Raw genomic sequence first — 17,556 nt, forward strand, 5'->3', positions numbered from 1 at the left:
CTGACAGCTGGGGAACTCAGCATCTTTTGCCAAGAATGAACCAAGAAAAACACGAACAGGTGCCTTCAGGAAAGTGAGTTACAAGGCTAGAAGCAGCCAGCCAGTGAGCACTCACTAACTCAGAGCTAAAAAAAATTAGGGCTGCACATCTACTTAAAATTTAAAAAAGAAGTCATTTAAGTTTAGATTATCAGATTTGAATGGCACAATACCTTTACCTTAAAACTACGATTTTAATTTGCATATTTTAACCAACTGCACAGCTGTTCAAATGCAACAGGTACAACAATCAGGGACGCCACAGGAAGGTGTCTCCGTATACTGTATACACATATACTGTACCTTTAGGTGACAATGAGGTTTTAGATAGGTTCAAATGCTTCAATCCCTTTGGGAGTTTGGCAAATTGAATACTTAATGAGGACACACCTGAGAAAGAAAAAAAAAAAACAATTATTAAAAATTTCAAGTGCTCAGAAACATGCTATTTTACAATGTGTAAATGTTAAATATGATTTCAGGAAAGTGGCTGTACTTTTCTGTCTAAAGTCAGAGCTTCTTTTGTAGCCATTCTCTGGTGTCCATTCTGTGCTATCCACAGGACTGGAGAAGTAGCAGACTCTAATACACACAAACAGTATCTAGAACTTTATTCTTCCATACTCCCTGTCATAACGCTGTTCACAGCAAATCTATGGTTAGAGAATTGACTTGGTATGTGCTTAACGTGCAAGCACAAGAACCTGAGTCCAATCTCCGTAAATTGCTTGTAAGAAGAGCCAGACATGGTGACACATGCCTATCATCCTATCACTGAAGAGGCAGAGTCAGGTACATTCCTGAGGTTACTGACCAGTCTCACCAAATAAAAGTTCAAATAAAAGTATGAGCCCCAACCTCATAGAAACACAGCAAACAGTGTCTTGAGGAATAACACTGGAGACTGACCTCTGCCCTCCACAACACAGGCACACACATGTGCGCACAGGCACACGCAACCATATGGGTGGCCACAAGAAAATGTACACATATAAACATAAAATAATGAAGAGATAAGCATGTGTCCTTCCCAAGGTCCTTTGATTGACCTGTTACCACCTGGTATAGGTTCTCAGTGGTCAAATTAAATGGCGCTAAACTAAGGGGCAAAATCTTCAATCCAAGCAGCTATAAAGATCTTCTGTCTGTTACTATCTGTCTCTGTCTGCCTGTCTGTCTCTGTGTCTCTCAATAGGTAAAAGCAATACAGCCTCTCCTGGGAGGGGCTGCGCAGAACCTCCCCCCCCATCTTTGTCACCTCTGTCTCACGGAGTTGCTTTCTCTTTGGGATGAACTGATGCTGTTTTCTTACTGTCCAGAACAGGGTAACTTTAACGACTCAAGCTTCGCTATTACTACATGAATTTCCGTGCTTAACCAGCTTCTGGTTTAACAACCTCCGTGGGGTTTGCACATAAAATTCTCATCTTTAAAATTAGGTGTCTTCCAGCATTCATGGTTAAGTGTGGGAGACTGGAAATACCAGCTTGTTCACTCAGGAGCGATAAGCGAGTTCCCTTTCTAACACAGCCTCGGGCTGCAGGTGAACTCTGCTCCCCGTGACAATCGTAGTCTAAGAAAAACCCCAGGCCCAGACATGCGCAACCTCTACTGGAGTTGCTGGCCAGATCAGTCCACGTGCTAGGCTACTGCTGCTGCCCCTTGGCTACGACTCAGAAGTTAAAGTTGTCCCTGCTGACAAAGACACTTCAGGCACAGAACTAGAAGATTCAAGCCAGACCTAACCTGACTTCTACCTTGCCAAGGGTGGAAAGCAATCAATGACCGCTCTTACACAAATGTAACACCAATGAACTGTAACAATGCCCGGCATGGCAACATATCACTAAAGGTGCAATGGTGGACTCATCTTGGCAGTACCCAACGACTGTCTAACTGGACTTACAGCCCACTCAATAGGAGGGAAACTATGCCTGGTTCTATAAACCTAGCCAGCTAGCTGAGGCTAGTGAGGTCATGAATTTTAAAGGAGAACCTACTACTGACATTTTAATAGACCACCGTAATTCCTAGCTACATTCTAAATCTCGTCATTATACCAACAGATTAATGTAGCTCTCAGCCCTCCTTGAAGCATCCCTTGACAGCAAACAAGCATCATTACAGACAAACACAAGAGGTCACAATGTAACACAACTGCACCTATGGCTTAAGCAGTACCACAGAAGAGGGAGTGGGAAAGATTCAAGGAGCCAGAGGACCAGAATGTGTGCTGAGAGACTGTGTGTCTAGAAATGACCCATCAGTGCCTCAATATTGTTCTTTAAACAAACCTGAACAGCAGGAATAGCAATAGAAATTCTAATGAGAAGGGGGGAAATCTCATGGGAGTCCTAGCACTAGACAAAAAGAAAAAAAACTACAGGGAGCTAATAACTGTTGAAAGAGCTCAGAGAATTATTCTCTTCCAGGGATGAGTCAATAAAAAGTGGCCAACCCTGAAAGCACACACACCCAAGCTACACTTAAATGGACTCAACAGGCTTAACTGTTTTTATATATTTACACATAAATTTTATAAATTTATGTATTTATGCATTTTAAAAATTTATATGTATGCATGTATTTATAATATGTGAAACAATAAGCCAAGCATGGTGGTGCATGCCTGTAACTCCAGGACTCTGGGCGGCGGAGGCAGGTGGATTGCTGTGAGTTTGAGGCCAGCCTGGTCTACAAAGCGAGTCCACAGAGCCAAGGCTACACAGAGAAAGCCTGCCTCAAAAACAAACCAAAAAAGAAAAAAAAGTAACAATAAAAAATAGAGTAACCAATTGGGGAGGGACACAGGAGAAATTAGTGAAAAGGACATGAAATGGGTTGGAGGGGGGTCAGGGAAAAGAAGTGATATAATCATATTTTAATTTTTTAAATTAATTTTTAAAATTAAGAATGTGAATTTTTTAATAGTCAAAAGTCAAAGTGGCTTATCTAAATAAAAACATCAGATGCTAAGAGATATCTGGACAAGGATGTTTAAAAGACAAAATGGGTTAAAAAAAAACATCAAAATCACAAACTCAAACAACTGTTGTTTAGTTGTAATAAAAAGATTTCTCAAGTATTACCAGAGATAAGGGTAACATTTCCCTAATGAAAAGACTATAATTAGTCTGTATGCTCTGATCAGCATTCTGAAAATATATTAAATGAGTCTGACACAAATGAAAACACATGTATTCCTAAGCATAAGTGCACACACAGACAGACAGAAATCCTTTCTTCAAAGTGCACTTTGAACATACATACCCAGTGGTGACCACATGTTAAGCCATAAAGTATGTCACAATAGTGGAGTATTCCTTAAAAATTAAGACTAGACAGAAATAATTCTCTATCTGAAATACTGTATGTTTTCTAAATGTTACTAATACTGTGTGATAAAACTAGAAGGTTGACAGAAAAGTAATGGAAATCAATCTGGCGCTTTCTCAGAAAATAAGGAATAATGCTTCCTCAAGATCTAGCTATACCACTCCTAGACACATATCCAAAATATGATCAAGTATACAACAAGGACATTTGCTCAGAAAGGTTCATAGCAGCTTTATTTGTAATAGCCAGAACCTGGAAAAACCCAGATGCCCCTCAGCTGAGGAATGGATACAGAAATTGTGGTACATTTACACAGTGGAATAGTACAAAGCAATTAAAAACAAGGAAAACATGAAATTTGCAGGCACATAGTGGGAACTAGAAAAGATCATCCTGAGTGAGGTATCACAGAAAACAGAAAGACACACATGGTATATACTAACTTGTAAGTAGATGTTAGACATACAATATAGGATAAACATACTAAAATCTGTACACCTAAAGAAGCTAAGCAAGAAGGAGGACCCGGGGTAAGATGATCAATCCTCATTCAGAAAGGCAAACGGAATGAGGGAGAAAACAGGGAATAGGGCAGGAGCCATCACAGAGGGCCTCTAAAAGACTCTACCTAGCAGGGTATTAAAGCAGATGCTGAGACTCATAACCAAACTTTGGGCAGAGTATAGGGAATCTTATGAAAGATGGGGTAGATGAAAGACCTGGAGGGGACAGGAGTTCCACAAGGAGAGCAACAGAACCAAAAGAACTGGGCCCAGGGGTCTTTTCTGAGACTGATACTCTAACCAAGGACCATGCATGAAGATAACCTAGAACCCCTGTACAGATGTAGCCCATGGCAGCTCAGTGTCCAAGAGGGTTCCCTAGTAAGGGAAGAGGGACTGTCTCTGACATGAACTCAGTGGCTAGCTCTCTGATCACCTCTCCCTGAGGGGGAAGCAACCTTACCGGGCCACAGAGGAAGACAATGCAGCCAGTCCTGATGAGACCTGATAGGCTAGGGTCAGATGGAAGGGGAACAGGATCTCCCCTATCAGTGGACTGGGGGAAGGTAATGGGAGGAGAAGAGGGAAGGAGGGTGGTATGGGGGGGGAATAAAGGAGGGGGCTACAGCCAGGATACAATGTGAATAAATTGTAATAAATAAAAATAAAGAAATAAAGAAAAAATAATAGAAAAGTAATCAGGAAATCTATAGATAGCCTAATGTTAAGCTATATAAAGAATATAACAAATAAAAGTGGAAAATACTGAGTAGAAGAAGAACTCTGATACCAACGTTCATGAAATACAGTAGAATCATTAGCAGTATAAAGCAATAAAAATAAAGTTGACACAGGCAGTTCTTTAATGGAATTAATAAATCCCATAAAGAAGGATTAATAAAAGGCTATCAGTACATGGCCTACAGACACTACGGAAACAAGCCAAAGCAAAAACACACTATGCTTAAAAGTTATCATTTTAGAAAAAAGGGACAAATTTCTTAGGAAAGACACAGCTAAAGCTCATGTAAGAAGGAACAGAATATCCCTCTAGCCTTCTACAGCTCCAAGAATGCACACCTGCAACTATTTCAGTGCTGGGCATTGGAGCCAGGGCCTTGTGCATGCTGAGGAAGTGCTCTACCCACAGAACTACACACTGGTCCCCAAGAATTTAAATCTCTAAAATCCTCTCACAAAGAGTAACAAAAAGCCGCCAAGTACATTGCAAGCTCCTGCTATCTAAGTCAATATTTATAAAGTTCTGCTACTTGTGAGCAACTGGATTAACCTATCAAAACAGATGTCAGGGTGTAGATAGCATTTCCAGGAGTGAGGAGGCTGGGGGGAGGTGCAGGAGTGGGACAAGAACCCCACAGGTAGGTTGTAGCCTGAGTAACGCTCTATTCTCTTGCGCTCAGTACTGGGGGTATTGGACTATCACTTTGCAAACTGTCCTGGGAATGTTAACGTGTTGCTATGGTTTTGATGGACCTGGGAGTGGTGTGACCTCTAAGAGACTGGACTTCGTAGAGGACGCTTACGTCATTACAGACCTGTCTCCTAAGGGGACTGAGCAGATCCAACCTCTTTCTCTTCCATCCCTTACAAGTGATGATAACGGTTTTGTTCTGACACGAGATCCGTCCACGACGTACTACCTCAGGGCAGACCCAGAGGAAAAGCGGCAGTCAGCTGTGGAACATCCCCCAGAACTATGAGGCCAGAGTGACACTCTTCTCCTTCTTCCACTCCACTGTGAGTGTGACATGGATGAGGGAATTACACTGGGATTTAATGGGCTTCTGGGAATGTTCTTTATCTTCCCGTGACAGAATGTATTTCAAAATACAGAAGCCATGTGTGGTGGCACACACCTGGAATCACTGCACTGAAGAGGCTGAGGCAGGAGGATTGAGTTCAGTGCTAGCCTGGGCTACATAATATGATCCTATCTCAAATCAAAACAAAACATTCTCATGTGAGACTGGAAAAACGAGGAATGCCAGGCTCCCAGTTTTAAACTGACAGTCATCAATACTGGCCACTCTTGATCAGTCATGTTCCACTGTTTTTTTTTTTTTACTTATCAAAACACATTCTGTAACATTAACTAACACTATCTCCTTAAAGCCATATCCTGTATCTTCAGAACAATCTAAAAGTAATACCTATCAGAAAAAAAGTTTTGTCTGCTAAACATTACCACTAAACCTCAGATTTGTTGTTTTCGGGTTGATTTCAATTATTCTAACTTTTTTTAAGAGACATAGTTTTTAAACATTTAACAAATTTGTACGTGTGTCAGCAACACATTTGACACCATGTTAGCTTGAGAATGCCCACACTCAAAGCAGAGACAGAAATGGGTCTTGGGCTTTACACAACCAGGCATATCCACATGTCTGTGTTCTATCACCTGTAAACACATTTTTAAAAAGGAAAGGTACCCCCAAAGTAGTAAGTAGTAAGATATATTTTCTTTGAGAATACAAGAGCAGAATAATCAAAGCAGCACACATAGTAAATAATAAACTCCTAAGTTCAAAAACAAAGTCATGCTGTGTAGCTCTGAATTGTTTTTAAGTAGGTCTAAAAGGAGAATTATTAAAGGCAAAGAAATTAAATGTAAAAATAAAAGTATCTTTTTGAGAAATTTCAGACAAGTGATCAGAAACATATAATGGCTATAAAAGAAAACATTTTTCTCATGCAGGGCAGACTGTCCTTGAACTCCTGGTCCCTCAGACCCACCTGCTGAGTACTGTGATCATATACATTTGCCACCACACCTGGCTTTAAAACACAGTTTTATGTCATAGAGGAGGAGATTATAATGATTGTTGCTCTTAATGATTTAAAAACTAATGAATAAAAACAAACAAATACTGATTACAGGCCTTATTAAAGCCATGCCTGTCTTCCTTGGTGGAATGTGGCATTTGTGAAGACACTTTCTTTAACAAAATAAAGAGAATGGAGGACGGAGGAGAGGAAAGAAAGAGAATGAAGGGTAGAGAATAAAAGAAAAAAGTATGGATTCGTGAGTATGTACACACACACACACACACACGAACACAAAAACAAACACACACTGAGAAGTGTTATATATTTACCCTGAGGAAGAGAGGGGTGAGACACCAGCCAGGAGAGCTCTACAAGCTAGCATACAAAGTCCCCAAATAGAGTCCCAATAGGTACAAGGACGTAGGTTTTGTGGGCAAAAAGAAACATAGATGGCCTGTGATTGCTGAAGTTGGTTTCCCAACAACAGAAGAAAGGAAAGGGGACATGATGAAACACTGGGCCCAAACTATTCAATTCTACTATTTGGGGGGGAAAAAAATCAAGTAGAACCTCCAGAGCTGTGAATTACAGCCAAATTTACTGCTTAAAGCTTCCATTGGAGGCTTTATTAGACAGGTTCTGTTTCCTAGGATTTTTTAAGAATATGTAGAAGACGTATTTTCCCCTTCAAAATGCAACTGTTCTAGCCCCCTCTACTTCAAAGTATTTTTTAATCTAATGAAAAAGTAATTATACAATGTTTCATATGCTAATTCACTATCCATCATCATTAACTTCCATACAGAGGAAAATTAAATTTGACATTGTAAATTTAACCCCATTAGTCATCCACACACTTAAAAGCTTACAACACCATATGCAGTCCTGACATGGGGCCACCCTGGTGTCACAGAGATTCGCATGGTGAGAAATGGGATCAATAGGCCCTGGCTAATCTGAAGCATTATGTTAATAAGCTAACAAAATTCTGCCTGCAGAGCTCTAGCAATGTGATACGGTAAAACACAAGTCATGTTTTGTGCCTTTCAGGACCTTCCTGAAAGCATGATGGCTCCCATCACTCGGAGAGCTGAAGCAATTTGACAGATATGAGGTTCAGAGCACTTTCATATGGAAATCCCTCTCGAACAGCAAAACAAAACACAAGTACATGGAGATAGAGACACTAAAAATATCAAATCACACGTTAATTTTCTTTTTTAGATTTCAGAGCTGAAGAGATAGCTTGAAAGCAATAGCTGTTCTTCCAGGACCCAATTTCAATTCCTAGCACACAGCTGTTTGTAACTCCAGTTCTAAGGGATCAAATGTTGGTGTTCCTGCTCTGATGGAAAGGTATTCTGAGACTCAGAAGCCCAGGAACCACACAGCTCTGAGGCGAGAAGGTATCCCAATGGAAATGCATCCTGAGACACAGGAGCCCAAGGACCGCACAGCTCTGAGATGGGACAGTGTCCTAGTGGAAGAGCATCCTGGGACGTGGGGCCCAAGAACCACACAGCTCTGAGATGGGACAGTGTTTCAGTGGAAGGGCACCCTGGGACGTGGGAGCCCAGGAGCCGCACAGCTCTGAGAGGAGGCCTCTTCAGCAGAGGTGTTGTAGCTTCCAGGGGAGGGTCTCCCCAGCAGAGCTCAGGAGCTCAGGAGCCTCAGCCCTCCTCATCTTCTTCACATCTCTTCTTCACTTCATTGCTTCTTGGCGTCTCCTGATGAAAGAGTCACACCAGGCAGCAAATCTCATAAAAGAGATGTATTGGAGGGTCAAAGGTGTGAAGGGACAAATCCAGAGTTGGCTGCCTCTCTTCCTGAGAGAGGGAACTGAGGATTTCTTAGAGAGTGGAGGTTTCTAGGGCAGAAATTTCCAGGGTGAGAACTGGTAGGATTTCAAGTCTTGGTCTTGGGGGAGTTCGGGGATTAGTGGATTTTCCTGCTCAAGGACTGCTGCATTTCTGTTCAGACTTTTCACCTAAAATTTACATAATCTGGGAAGGGTCTTATTGAGGGGCTGGAGATGACTTTTTTTTTTTTTTTACAGTTACAGGGCCTGAAAACACTGTAATAAAAGGTCTGGGGGAGGGGCCTGACTGCTGGAGATCCTCAGGTGGCTTTGAAGGTTTAGAAAATTTACACAGGGCGTCTACAGCAGGGGACACCTTTCCCTCCCACTTGAGTAGCCATGAATAGCCAACATCAGACACCCTCTTCTGGACTCCATTGAGAAGTAGGGACATACAGACATACATGCAGACAAAACAGCATACTCATAAAATAAAATTAATTTTTGTTTGTTTGTTTTAGACTTCTACCAGTTCCTATTGGAAAGTAGAGAAAAATTTAAAAAGAGTGAATAAACAAGTAATATATAATGAACTGCTTCTATTTTTTAAAAAAAGCCTGGTGTGTTGGCTCATGGCTGTAATCTAAGCACTCAAATGACTGAAGCAAGAAGATCATCATGAGTTTGATACCAACCAGACCGGACCATGTAGTGAGCTCAAGGAAAGCCTGGACTCCAGGGACAAACAGCAACAAGAACTACAGGGCTTTCAGGGCTATAGGGCTACAGAGCAACAGAGCTCTAGGGAAAGAGGGCAACAGGGAAAACAGGGCAACAGGGCAGGGAGGGAAGGAAAGGTAAAAAAGGCAGAAGATAAGAGCTTTTGAGAGGGTAATGGGGGAAGGGGAAAAAAGAAAATAAGAGTTAAGAGAGACTTTGTAAATAAAGGGGTAGGTGGAGAGAAAATGGAGTTAACATACCTTTTATAGGTTCTGAAATCCAAACCCATGACATTAAAAAAATTTGCTTTCCTCTATTTAACAATAAAGATATTAAATGTGGTTAAAATGATCAATCAAGGAAAGCACTGTTTTATATCTGCCACAAAGAAACTTTGACATTTGAAGCATTAAAGCCAGGATTTAAGAAAATCCTTTGACACATATTAGAACAAACTAACATGTTTAAACGGCACGGAGTTGCTTAATTCTACTTCTGAAGGAAGCCTGTATAACCAGATTCAAAGCCCACCAAGCACAGGACACTGACACACTGACCAATGGGGAGGCAGGAAATCACAGAAGGGAGCCTGCGCACACAGTCTCCTCGTTATTGTCCCAGACACATAAAGACAGAGCAGTTTCCTCACCCCTAAGGCAGGAACAGGAATATTTGCACTGAATCTTCACTAGGCCATGTCCGTCATCAAGTAAAGTTGGAAAGACTAGGATTTCCTGAATGCAAGGCAACGGGCTATTCTCAATCTTCTGCTACTGTCTCCTCTCCTCAGAACATCCACCGTTATGGACATTATAGTTATTAACTATTCTAAAAATGAGCAAATTCCTGAAACATGGAGAAGTTGGGTGACCGGTCTAGTACAACTTTGGGAAAAGTTGGGGAGCCCCGAATCAAGCCCAGGCATAATAACTTCAGAAGCCTCGACACACTGGGAGACCAAAAATAAAAAGCCACCCAAAGTGTAAAAACCAGAGGCTAGGAGGTACTTCTTTCATGTTGTTTTAAACATCAAATCACCAGTGATGGCAAGAAGAGAAACACTGGGCCATTGGTCCAGAGGTGTCATTGGAAAGCAGGCTGACCAAGGCTTGGAGAGCAAGCCAGGAAGTGGTAGAGTGTCACGGCCTCTGCTTCAGTCCCAGCCTCCAGGTGTACGCCTTGAGTTTCTGCCTAGAATTCCTTCGATAATGAACTGTGATGTGGAAGCATAGGCAAAGAAACCCTTTTCTCCCAAAGTTCTGTCCGGTCCTGGCGTTTTTAACTAAGACAGAAATTGGTACCAGGAGTGTGGTATTGCTATGAAAGACCAGCCGTGTGTTTTGGAAAGGATTATCTTTAATGGCATATGAACACAGGACTAAAGAGTCCACTGAGCGTTCAGAAGTTAATGAGCTGTTGTGAGAACTTAATAGGTAAGAATGTTGAGGGTGGAGGCTGGGCTTGTAAAATTTCAGAGGGAGGAAAAGACTCCACTAGGGTCATCCATGTGATATTCTGTGTTAAGGATGTGCGGTGTCTGGTGAGCCGGAGCTGAAGAATTGGCTGTGATTAACAACAGACCAGCACCACTGGAGGAAAATTTCGCTTTGCTTAAGACAAACAATGCTGGTCAGCTGGGACTGAAGAACCATCTGTCATTAAGAAGAAACCAGCAGCACTGAAGGAGAATCTTCTGGAAAGTATTTCCTCGGGGTTAGCACACAGATCCAGAGAAGGCAAAGCTGTACCTAGTCCTGAGAGCCAAGCATGGTAATAAAAGTCACTGAGGTGGTTCTGGTTTTAAAGGCATGAAGGGACCATGGAGAGCAGCTCAGGCCTGGTACTGTGTGGCAGGGTCCGAGTTCCTGAAGAGAGCTCAGGAAAGGCTACTGATGAAGGTGCAGCCCAGCTGCAGTACAGACCCCAGCATTTGGGATATGCTACCACAATGGGCTCGACAACTAAGTACAGCGGGAGGCAGACAGTAAAGCTAGCCTAAGCCTGCAAGTCAAGCTACAGTTATGTGTGCTTCAGATGAGAGATCCCAAGAAATGGAACCCTGAGGATCGTGGCTGGTCCTGGCCACCAAGCTCTGAACTTTCCATACCGCTGGGTTTTGTTTTGCTTTGATTTTAATAGTGTTCTGGGTCTTCCCTTTTAGAATAAGAAAGTATGTGAATTTATTTATTTATTTATTTATTTATTTATTTATTTATTTATTTTTTACAGCCCTCAGTTGAAAGCCTTTGAATTTTTAAGAGACCTTGGAGTTTTAGGGGCACTATGGGTCTTTCAGAGACTTTCAGATATTTAGGAGGGACTTGAACTTTGAGAGACTTAGGATGCTTTAAAGGCTCTGGACTTTTTAAAGTGTCTGCATTTCTAAAGACTATAGGGCTTTTTAAAGTCTGGAATGTTTTATATGTTAAGAATGATATTAATAGGAGACAGTGGGGATAAGCAAGAAAAGAAAGGCCATGTTTTAATACTCATATACTAGTTAAATTGACAGGGGGTCATTTCCAGCCAAAGACCAATTTGGTAAACCAATGAGTTCATTAGGGTTATTTACAAGAATAGGTTAGGGGCTACGTACAGGATTGTAGCCTCAAAGCAGCCATACCAATGCAAAATCCTCGGCTTCCCCAGCACAGACAATGGCTTTTCCAAAACTGCATTGATGCAGTCCCCTCTTTAGTAAATTTCCTCTCTACATATACTCTAACATCTCCCTTAACTACAAGGTCATGTAATTAGGGTAAAATTGTATAGTTAGCTTGGAGATGCCAAAGAGAGTGACCTAGTTAAGGTGGGGATCCAATGCCTATTCTCCTACGCCCTCCTCTGTGAGACAATGTCAACAGCCCAATCCTGAAGGCCTCTTGTAAGCAGTCACAGCTGTCAGACTGGAAGAATAAGTTCTAATGGCGCCCTGCACCTTTCTCTGGTTTTCACATTCTCCCACATGCTCCACCAGGGTTTCCTGAGTCCTGCAAGGCAGTGGCATAGATGTCTGACTGTTCCCTTCTGAAAATCCATCATTGGTTCTCTCGAGGAGCTGTCAGTTAATCTCGGGAGTCTAACACAGCGTGAAAAGATTCTATTACTTGTATCAGTTGTTCCATTAGAAGAGTGATGTTTTGGTACTGTAGCATGGATTGGCATGCCACCTCAGTTAGGTATCTGAGAACATTCTTGAACTGATCACCATCTTCTTCCTGGGCATTTCCACGGGGCCTCTGTACATCTCCTCACCTCTGACGAAATGAGTGAGGCTGGCTGAACCTGTTTGGCCTGGCCCATGGCCTAAAGGGAATACGGCAGTCCACAGGTCTGCTAATTATCAGGACCTTGGCCACTAACTATCAGGGCTGTTCCGGGCACCCATCGCCTTGGATTCAGCTGACCCCTGGCTGGCACTGCAGTTCAGTTAAAGCTAACCAATGCCTCTCCACAGTCCACACTTTGCTGCTGAGAGGGCCCCTTAGATGGCCAAACAACCTCTACTTGGGGGAGATGAATCACAGAGCATGTTCAGGAAAGAAAGCTGCCAACCCCTAAGTCAAGAATGGTTATCTTCACCTCTATAGCTAGCTCTGTTTCCTTATCCATTGGCTGACTCTGACACTCCAGGTGCTACCAGGAACCACAGCGTACCTGGTTCCCACGCCTATTCTGCAGCCTAAGTATTTTGAAAACCAAAAATTCTCAATGCGGCTAGGTGGTGGCGGTACACACCTTTAATCCCAGTACTCGGGAGGCAGAGACAGGCAGATCTCTATGAGTTTGCGGCCAGCCTGGTCTGCAGAGTGAGTTCCAGGATAGCCAAGGCTACACAGAGAAACCGTGTCTCAAAAAAACAAACAAACCAACAAATGGATTCACACTCTCCATTAGCCTGCAGGAGACCCTGGTGCCCACACTGAGGAACTAGTGGGGTGTGGAGGTCCCGCCCCTGGAGGTCCCCTTCCTTTATACCAGGGGGTGCAGCGCCAATCCTCTGTGCCTCTCTGTTTTCTGTTTCTTTTGCCCCTGTGGTAAACTGCTGGTCAGGCCTTAAGGCCTCGCAAAGATCCCCCACCAGCCCATCTGATCTCCTTTCAATTTTGTCTCCATGGCCTCCAGCTCACATTTGCCCCCCAGTGACTGACTAGGAGAGGGCCCTCTGCTCGGCTTTCTGTTCTCTCGCCTGCTCTCAATTGCTTCAGGACACACACCTGGTCCACATGCCAGTTCCCTTAAGTGTGCCTAAGCAACGATCCTGCCTCAGAGAGATAAGAGAATGCTACCCTGGTGCTCAGCAATGCCACCAGAACATCATCCCTGTCCCACTGTCCTTCATGAATTAACTTCTCTCTCTGGTGAACACAGTCCTATCCAGACCTACACGCTGGCTGCCCCGTGCCCAATTTCCTCAGCATTGTCTGTCCCCCTTCTATTGTCCTAGGGTCTGCGATGGTCCCTGGGACCACGTCCAAGTATTTTCAATAGCTCCCAGGAGCCAGGCCATCAGGAGTGGTTCCCCTCTGTAGTGCCTTGGGTTCTGCAGTCTCTGTTTCTAGGAGGACTATGTGGTGGTATTACTTAGTTTCTCCCCGTCTATAGTTCTTAGACTGACACCACCAATCCCATATCCCGCAGACTTGGGAGAGTTTCGTCGCTTGTCTAAAAGTTTTCCCCATTTTAAGCATTTCAGGGACTAGGTATTTCCTGACTGCCAGCCTCTCCTACTAGGCCACTGCTACGCTCCCCGGATGCACCTGAATTATGGGGTTTCTCTTTCTCCAAGGAGTGTCATCCATCCCTTCCAACTCACTTCCTTCCTCTTTGCCATCCAACTTCTCTCACGGGTTCCATATTTACGGATCCCAGAAGGAGCTCATCAAGGCTCCTCTTTTCTCCGTTTAGCCCCCATAGCCATAAAATTGGCAAGTAAACACCTCCATCTCCCCATCTCTTTAATTGAATTTACCCATCAAATCAGAACCTAACTTTGGTTGGGGAGTGGGGGGTTAGGGGCATATCCTTTCCCGCTGTAATTCTTCCTTCATATGAATAAATTTCCCCTGGACAGCTAGCTCTGCCTCAGGTGAGCTTTCTCAATACATAAAGAATCAGCCGCGTAAACCCACAGGAGGTGCATGGCACTTTACTCCTTAGCGATGCTCTCAAAGAGGGCAGCATTTGCTTTCGACCTCCCGTGCTTCTCAGGACATCTCTGTACTCCCAGGACAGGGTCCACTAACCAAGCAGCCAGGCCACTCTACGGGAGAGAAGACTGCCTCTCTGCCACACCTGCTCCATCCTCCTCCTTCGGACAGTTCAGACTTAGTCACAGGTCTTACTCCCCACGGCAAGGACAATGCAGCGGTCGCTGCAGTACGAAGCCACCCCATTTTCCGACACACAGAGGACGGGCCACACTGGGAGCCCCTGCCTCTGACCCACCAAAGGTGCTCCACCCCCAGCCTCAATTCGTCATTCACAGCAGGAACAGCACGGTGGCTCTTCCCTGATCTTGCCAGTCGTCACAGCCGCTCTCATGAAGATGACAGCTGTCATGTCCATACAACAGCATGTGCACATTCACCCAGACACTCTCTTGCTCAGCTCACTGAACCACATTTTCCTCTCCACCAGCTCGTGCTACTCCGAAGGCTGCAGAACTGTCCTTTAGACTCTGGCATGACAAGTATGCGGTAAATAACCAGGGTTTGCTCTATCAAAATTCATATCACAAAGCCAACAGCCAAACTTTCTGTCAGAGAGTTGCCAACTAGTCTCAGGGTGGATGGTTTAAGGGCAAAATCAGATTCCATTTGGTGCTTAAATGCCTCAGGATTCTGGACTACCAACACATTGAGATGCTATTTGCCTCAGATTTGTAAATGATCTTTCAGGGTCCAGTCTCTGTTCTAGGTCACAGATCCTCTTCTCTGACCCCACCCCCATCTTTTGATTGTTTTAAAATCCAAGCTATTGTCATGGAAAACCTCAGAACTGCTGCCATGCACACACCTATAATTCCAGCACTGGGAGGTAAAGACAGGACAAACAGGAGTGCAAAGACAGTCTAAATCACAGGAGACCCCGTCTCAAAATGAAATAAACAGGAAAAGAAAAAAAACAAAAGTTACTACTCCATAGATTGAAGTTTCAATATTTTACACACAGCTACATTCACTAAGATATTTCTACACATAGTTTAAAAGCTACCAAGCATATTTTGATGATTAGCCTGAATAAAAGGAATAATAAAAAGCGTGTGTGGAGTGGAGGTGTAACCGTAATCCCAGCACCCAGGAGGCAGAGACAGGAGGCTTGTACTAAATTTGAAGTCGCCACCTCTGTATGTATGTCCGTGTGTATGTATGTGTGTTTGGGTGTGTAGGTGTGTGTGCGTATGTGTATATGTGTGACAGTATGTGTGTAGGTGTGTGAGTGTGTGTACATGTCTGTGTGTATATGTGTGAGTGTGTATGTCAGTGTATGTGTCAATGTGTATATGTGCATGTATCCATACATGTATCAGTGTGTATGTGTGTATGTTTGTGTATATTGTGTATGAGTGTTTGTGTATCTGTGTGTGTAGATGTGTAGATACGTGTGTTTATGTGCATGTGGACGTGTGCACATGAGTGTGTGTGCAAATGTGTACGTAGATACATGTCTGTGTGTGCACATATGTGTGTGGGTGTATCTGTGTGTGTGAGAATGTGTGTATGAGTATGTGTGTGAGAGACAGACTCCTGTTACCTGTACTCACAGTAGTCTTAGTGCAGACGGTCTCATCTCTTTTGGGTGATAACCAAGAGTAGAACCGATAGGTTCTTTGGAACTTTTGTTTTTAACCCTTTAAAAAACTGTCTCTCTACCGCGTGTGGTGGCACAGCATGCCTTTAACCCCAGCACTCGGGCGGCAGAGGCAGGCAGATCTCTGTGAGTCTGAGGCCAGCCTGGTCTACAAAGTGAGTCCAGGACAGCCAGGACCAGCACATAGAGAAACCGTCTGGGAGCGGGAGAGGAAACATCTATCTCTCTAGTGCCCAAATAGCTGCATCCTTTTCCAATCCCGACGGCAATGGAAGCATTTCCCTTTCCTCACACCCTCTCAAATACATTTATTTTTATCACAGCCAGATGACGAGCTATGAACTAGTACCTCATTGTGCTTTTAATTTACACTTCCCTAATGACTAAAAGTGCCCTGGTAGCCCACCTGTCTTCCGGAGTTCACCTCCTTAAGGACCTGACTTCCCTCTACTGATTTGGCCCTGTCAGTACTGAATACAGCCAGGTTCCCGAATCTTACAAACAAGCCCAACACAGCCCCCCTGAATACAGGAGGTGCTATATACATTTCCACTTCGCCACATTCAGCACTCTTCGGCTTCTAACAGAGCTGGTAGGGAGAACAGCTGTTTTGTTTTTGTTTTGTTTTTTTTTTCTACAGAAATGACGACACCAACGGAGAACTCCGCACTCCAGCCCTGCATCTTTATTTTCAGTCTGGGCTCATTCTTAGGCCTCTTGCCACATGACCTAGTTTTGGATCCAGCCTCCACTTTCCTTCACACTCCGTTCTTTAAATGATGGAAGTCACCCTTGAGGTTCTGTGTGAGTGCTACACGGGAATCCTCTTCCGCACACAGCAGCACCCCAGTCAGAAAGTGAAGAAGCAAAACTGCTGCCGTGCCCTCCGCTCAGCTAAATAATTAATCTTCATCAAATACCTAACACTGAAAGATGAAAGGCCCTGTTCAACAAGGCTGGAAAACATTTCCAAGAGCAAATGAAAACAAAATGTTCCCTCCAGAGAGAGAGAGAATGATTCCTGCTCCAGCCCCATCCATCAATGTTTGGAGGCGGCGAAGATGGAGAATTCAACACGAGCTCTCCTTCCTATGTCAACCACAGGTGCTGCCTTTGCTGTGTGAGAACGCTTTCCTTTGATTTCTGCTCTTATTTCGCAGGGGTGGGGATGGTTCCCGGGCTTCACGCATGCTAGGCAAGCACTCTGCCATCCCCGAGCCCCAGATGCAAACGCATGGTGATGAATCGTCCGCACCAACTGCATCCTTCAATCTCACCGTAAGAACATAGTCAAGCCTTATAAAGTGTGAAAAGGTACGTGTGGTGGGCACAGATCTAAACCGACCCCCCTCTTGAACGCTTCCTGTAGAGCGAGACAGACAGGTGAGAATAAGAGGGGTTTACCACGTAATTATTAAATTCAGACTCTACATTCATCTGGAGAGAAGCCACAGGCTGGCGATGGAGCGCAGCAGTACAGCACGCTCCTCGGATGCAAGGCTCTCCGCTCCACATCTACCAGGGAGGCGGGGATTTGTATCCCTGTACGTGCCTGTTTCT

General features: G+C 43.8%; 1 protein-coding gene across 11 annotated transcripts in view; it reads right to left on the reverse strand.

Annotated features, from left to right (window-relative positions):
• The window catches only part of Carmil1 (capping protein regulator and myosin 1 linker 1), a 268,940-nt gene that overhangs the window by 98,682 nt on the left and 152,702 nt on the right, over positions 1–17,556 (reverse strand). For all 11 annotated transcript variants that reach the window (XM_060372669.1, XM_060372668.1, XM_021642852.2 and 8 more), the window contains exon 12: positions 343–429. In XM_060372669.1, the coding sequence (XP_060228652.1) occupies positions 343–429 (87 nt within the window). The remainder of the gene's footprint in view (positions 1–342; positions 430–17,556) is intronic.

Source organism: Meriones unguiculatus, chromosome 19 (genome assembly GCF_030254825.1).
Source record: "Meriones unguiculatus strain TT.TT164.6M chromosome 19, Bangor_MerUng_6.1, whole genome shotgun sequence".
In the NCBI taxonomy this organism is placed as follows: domain Eukaryota; kingdom Metazoa; phylum Chordata; class Mammalia; order Rodentia; family Muridae; genus Meriones; species Meriones unguiculatus.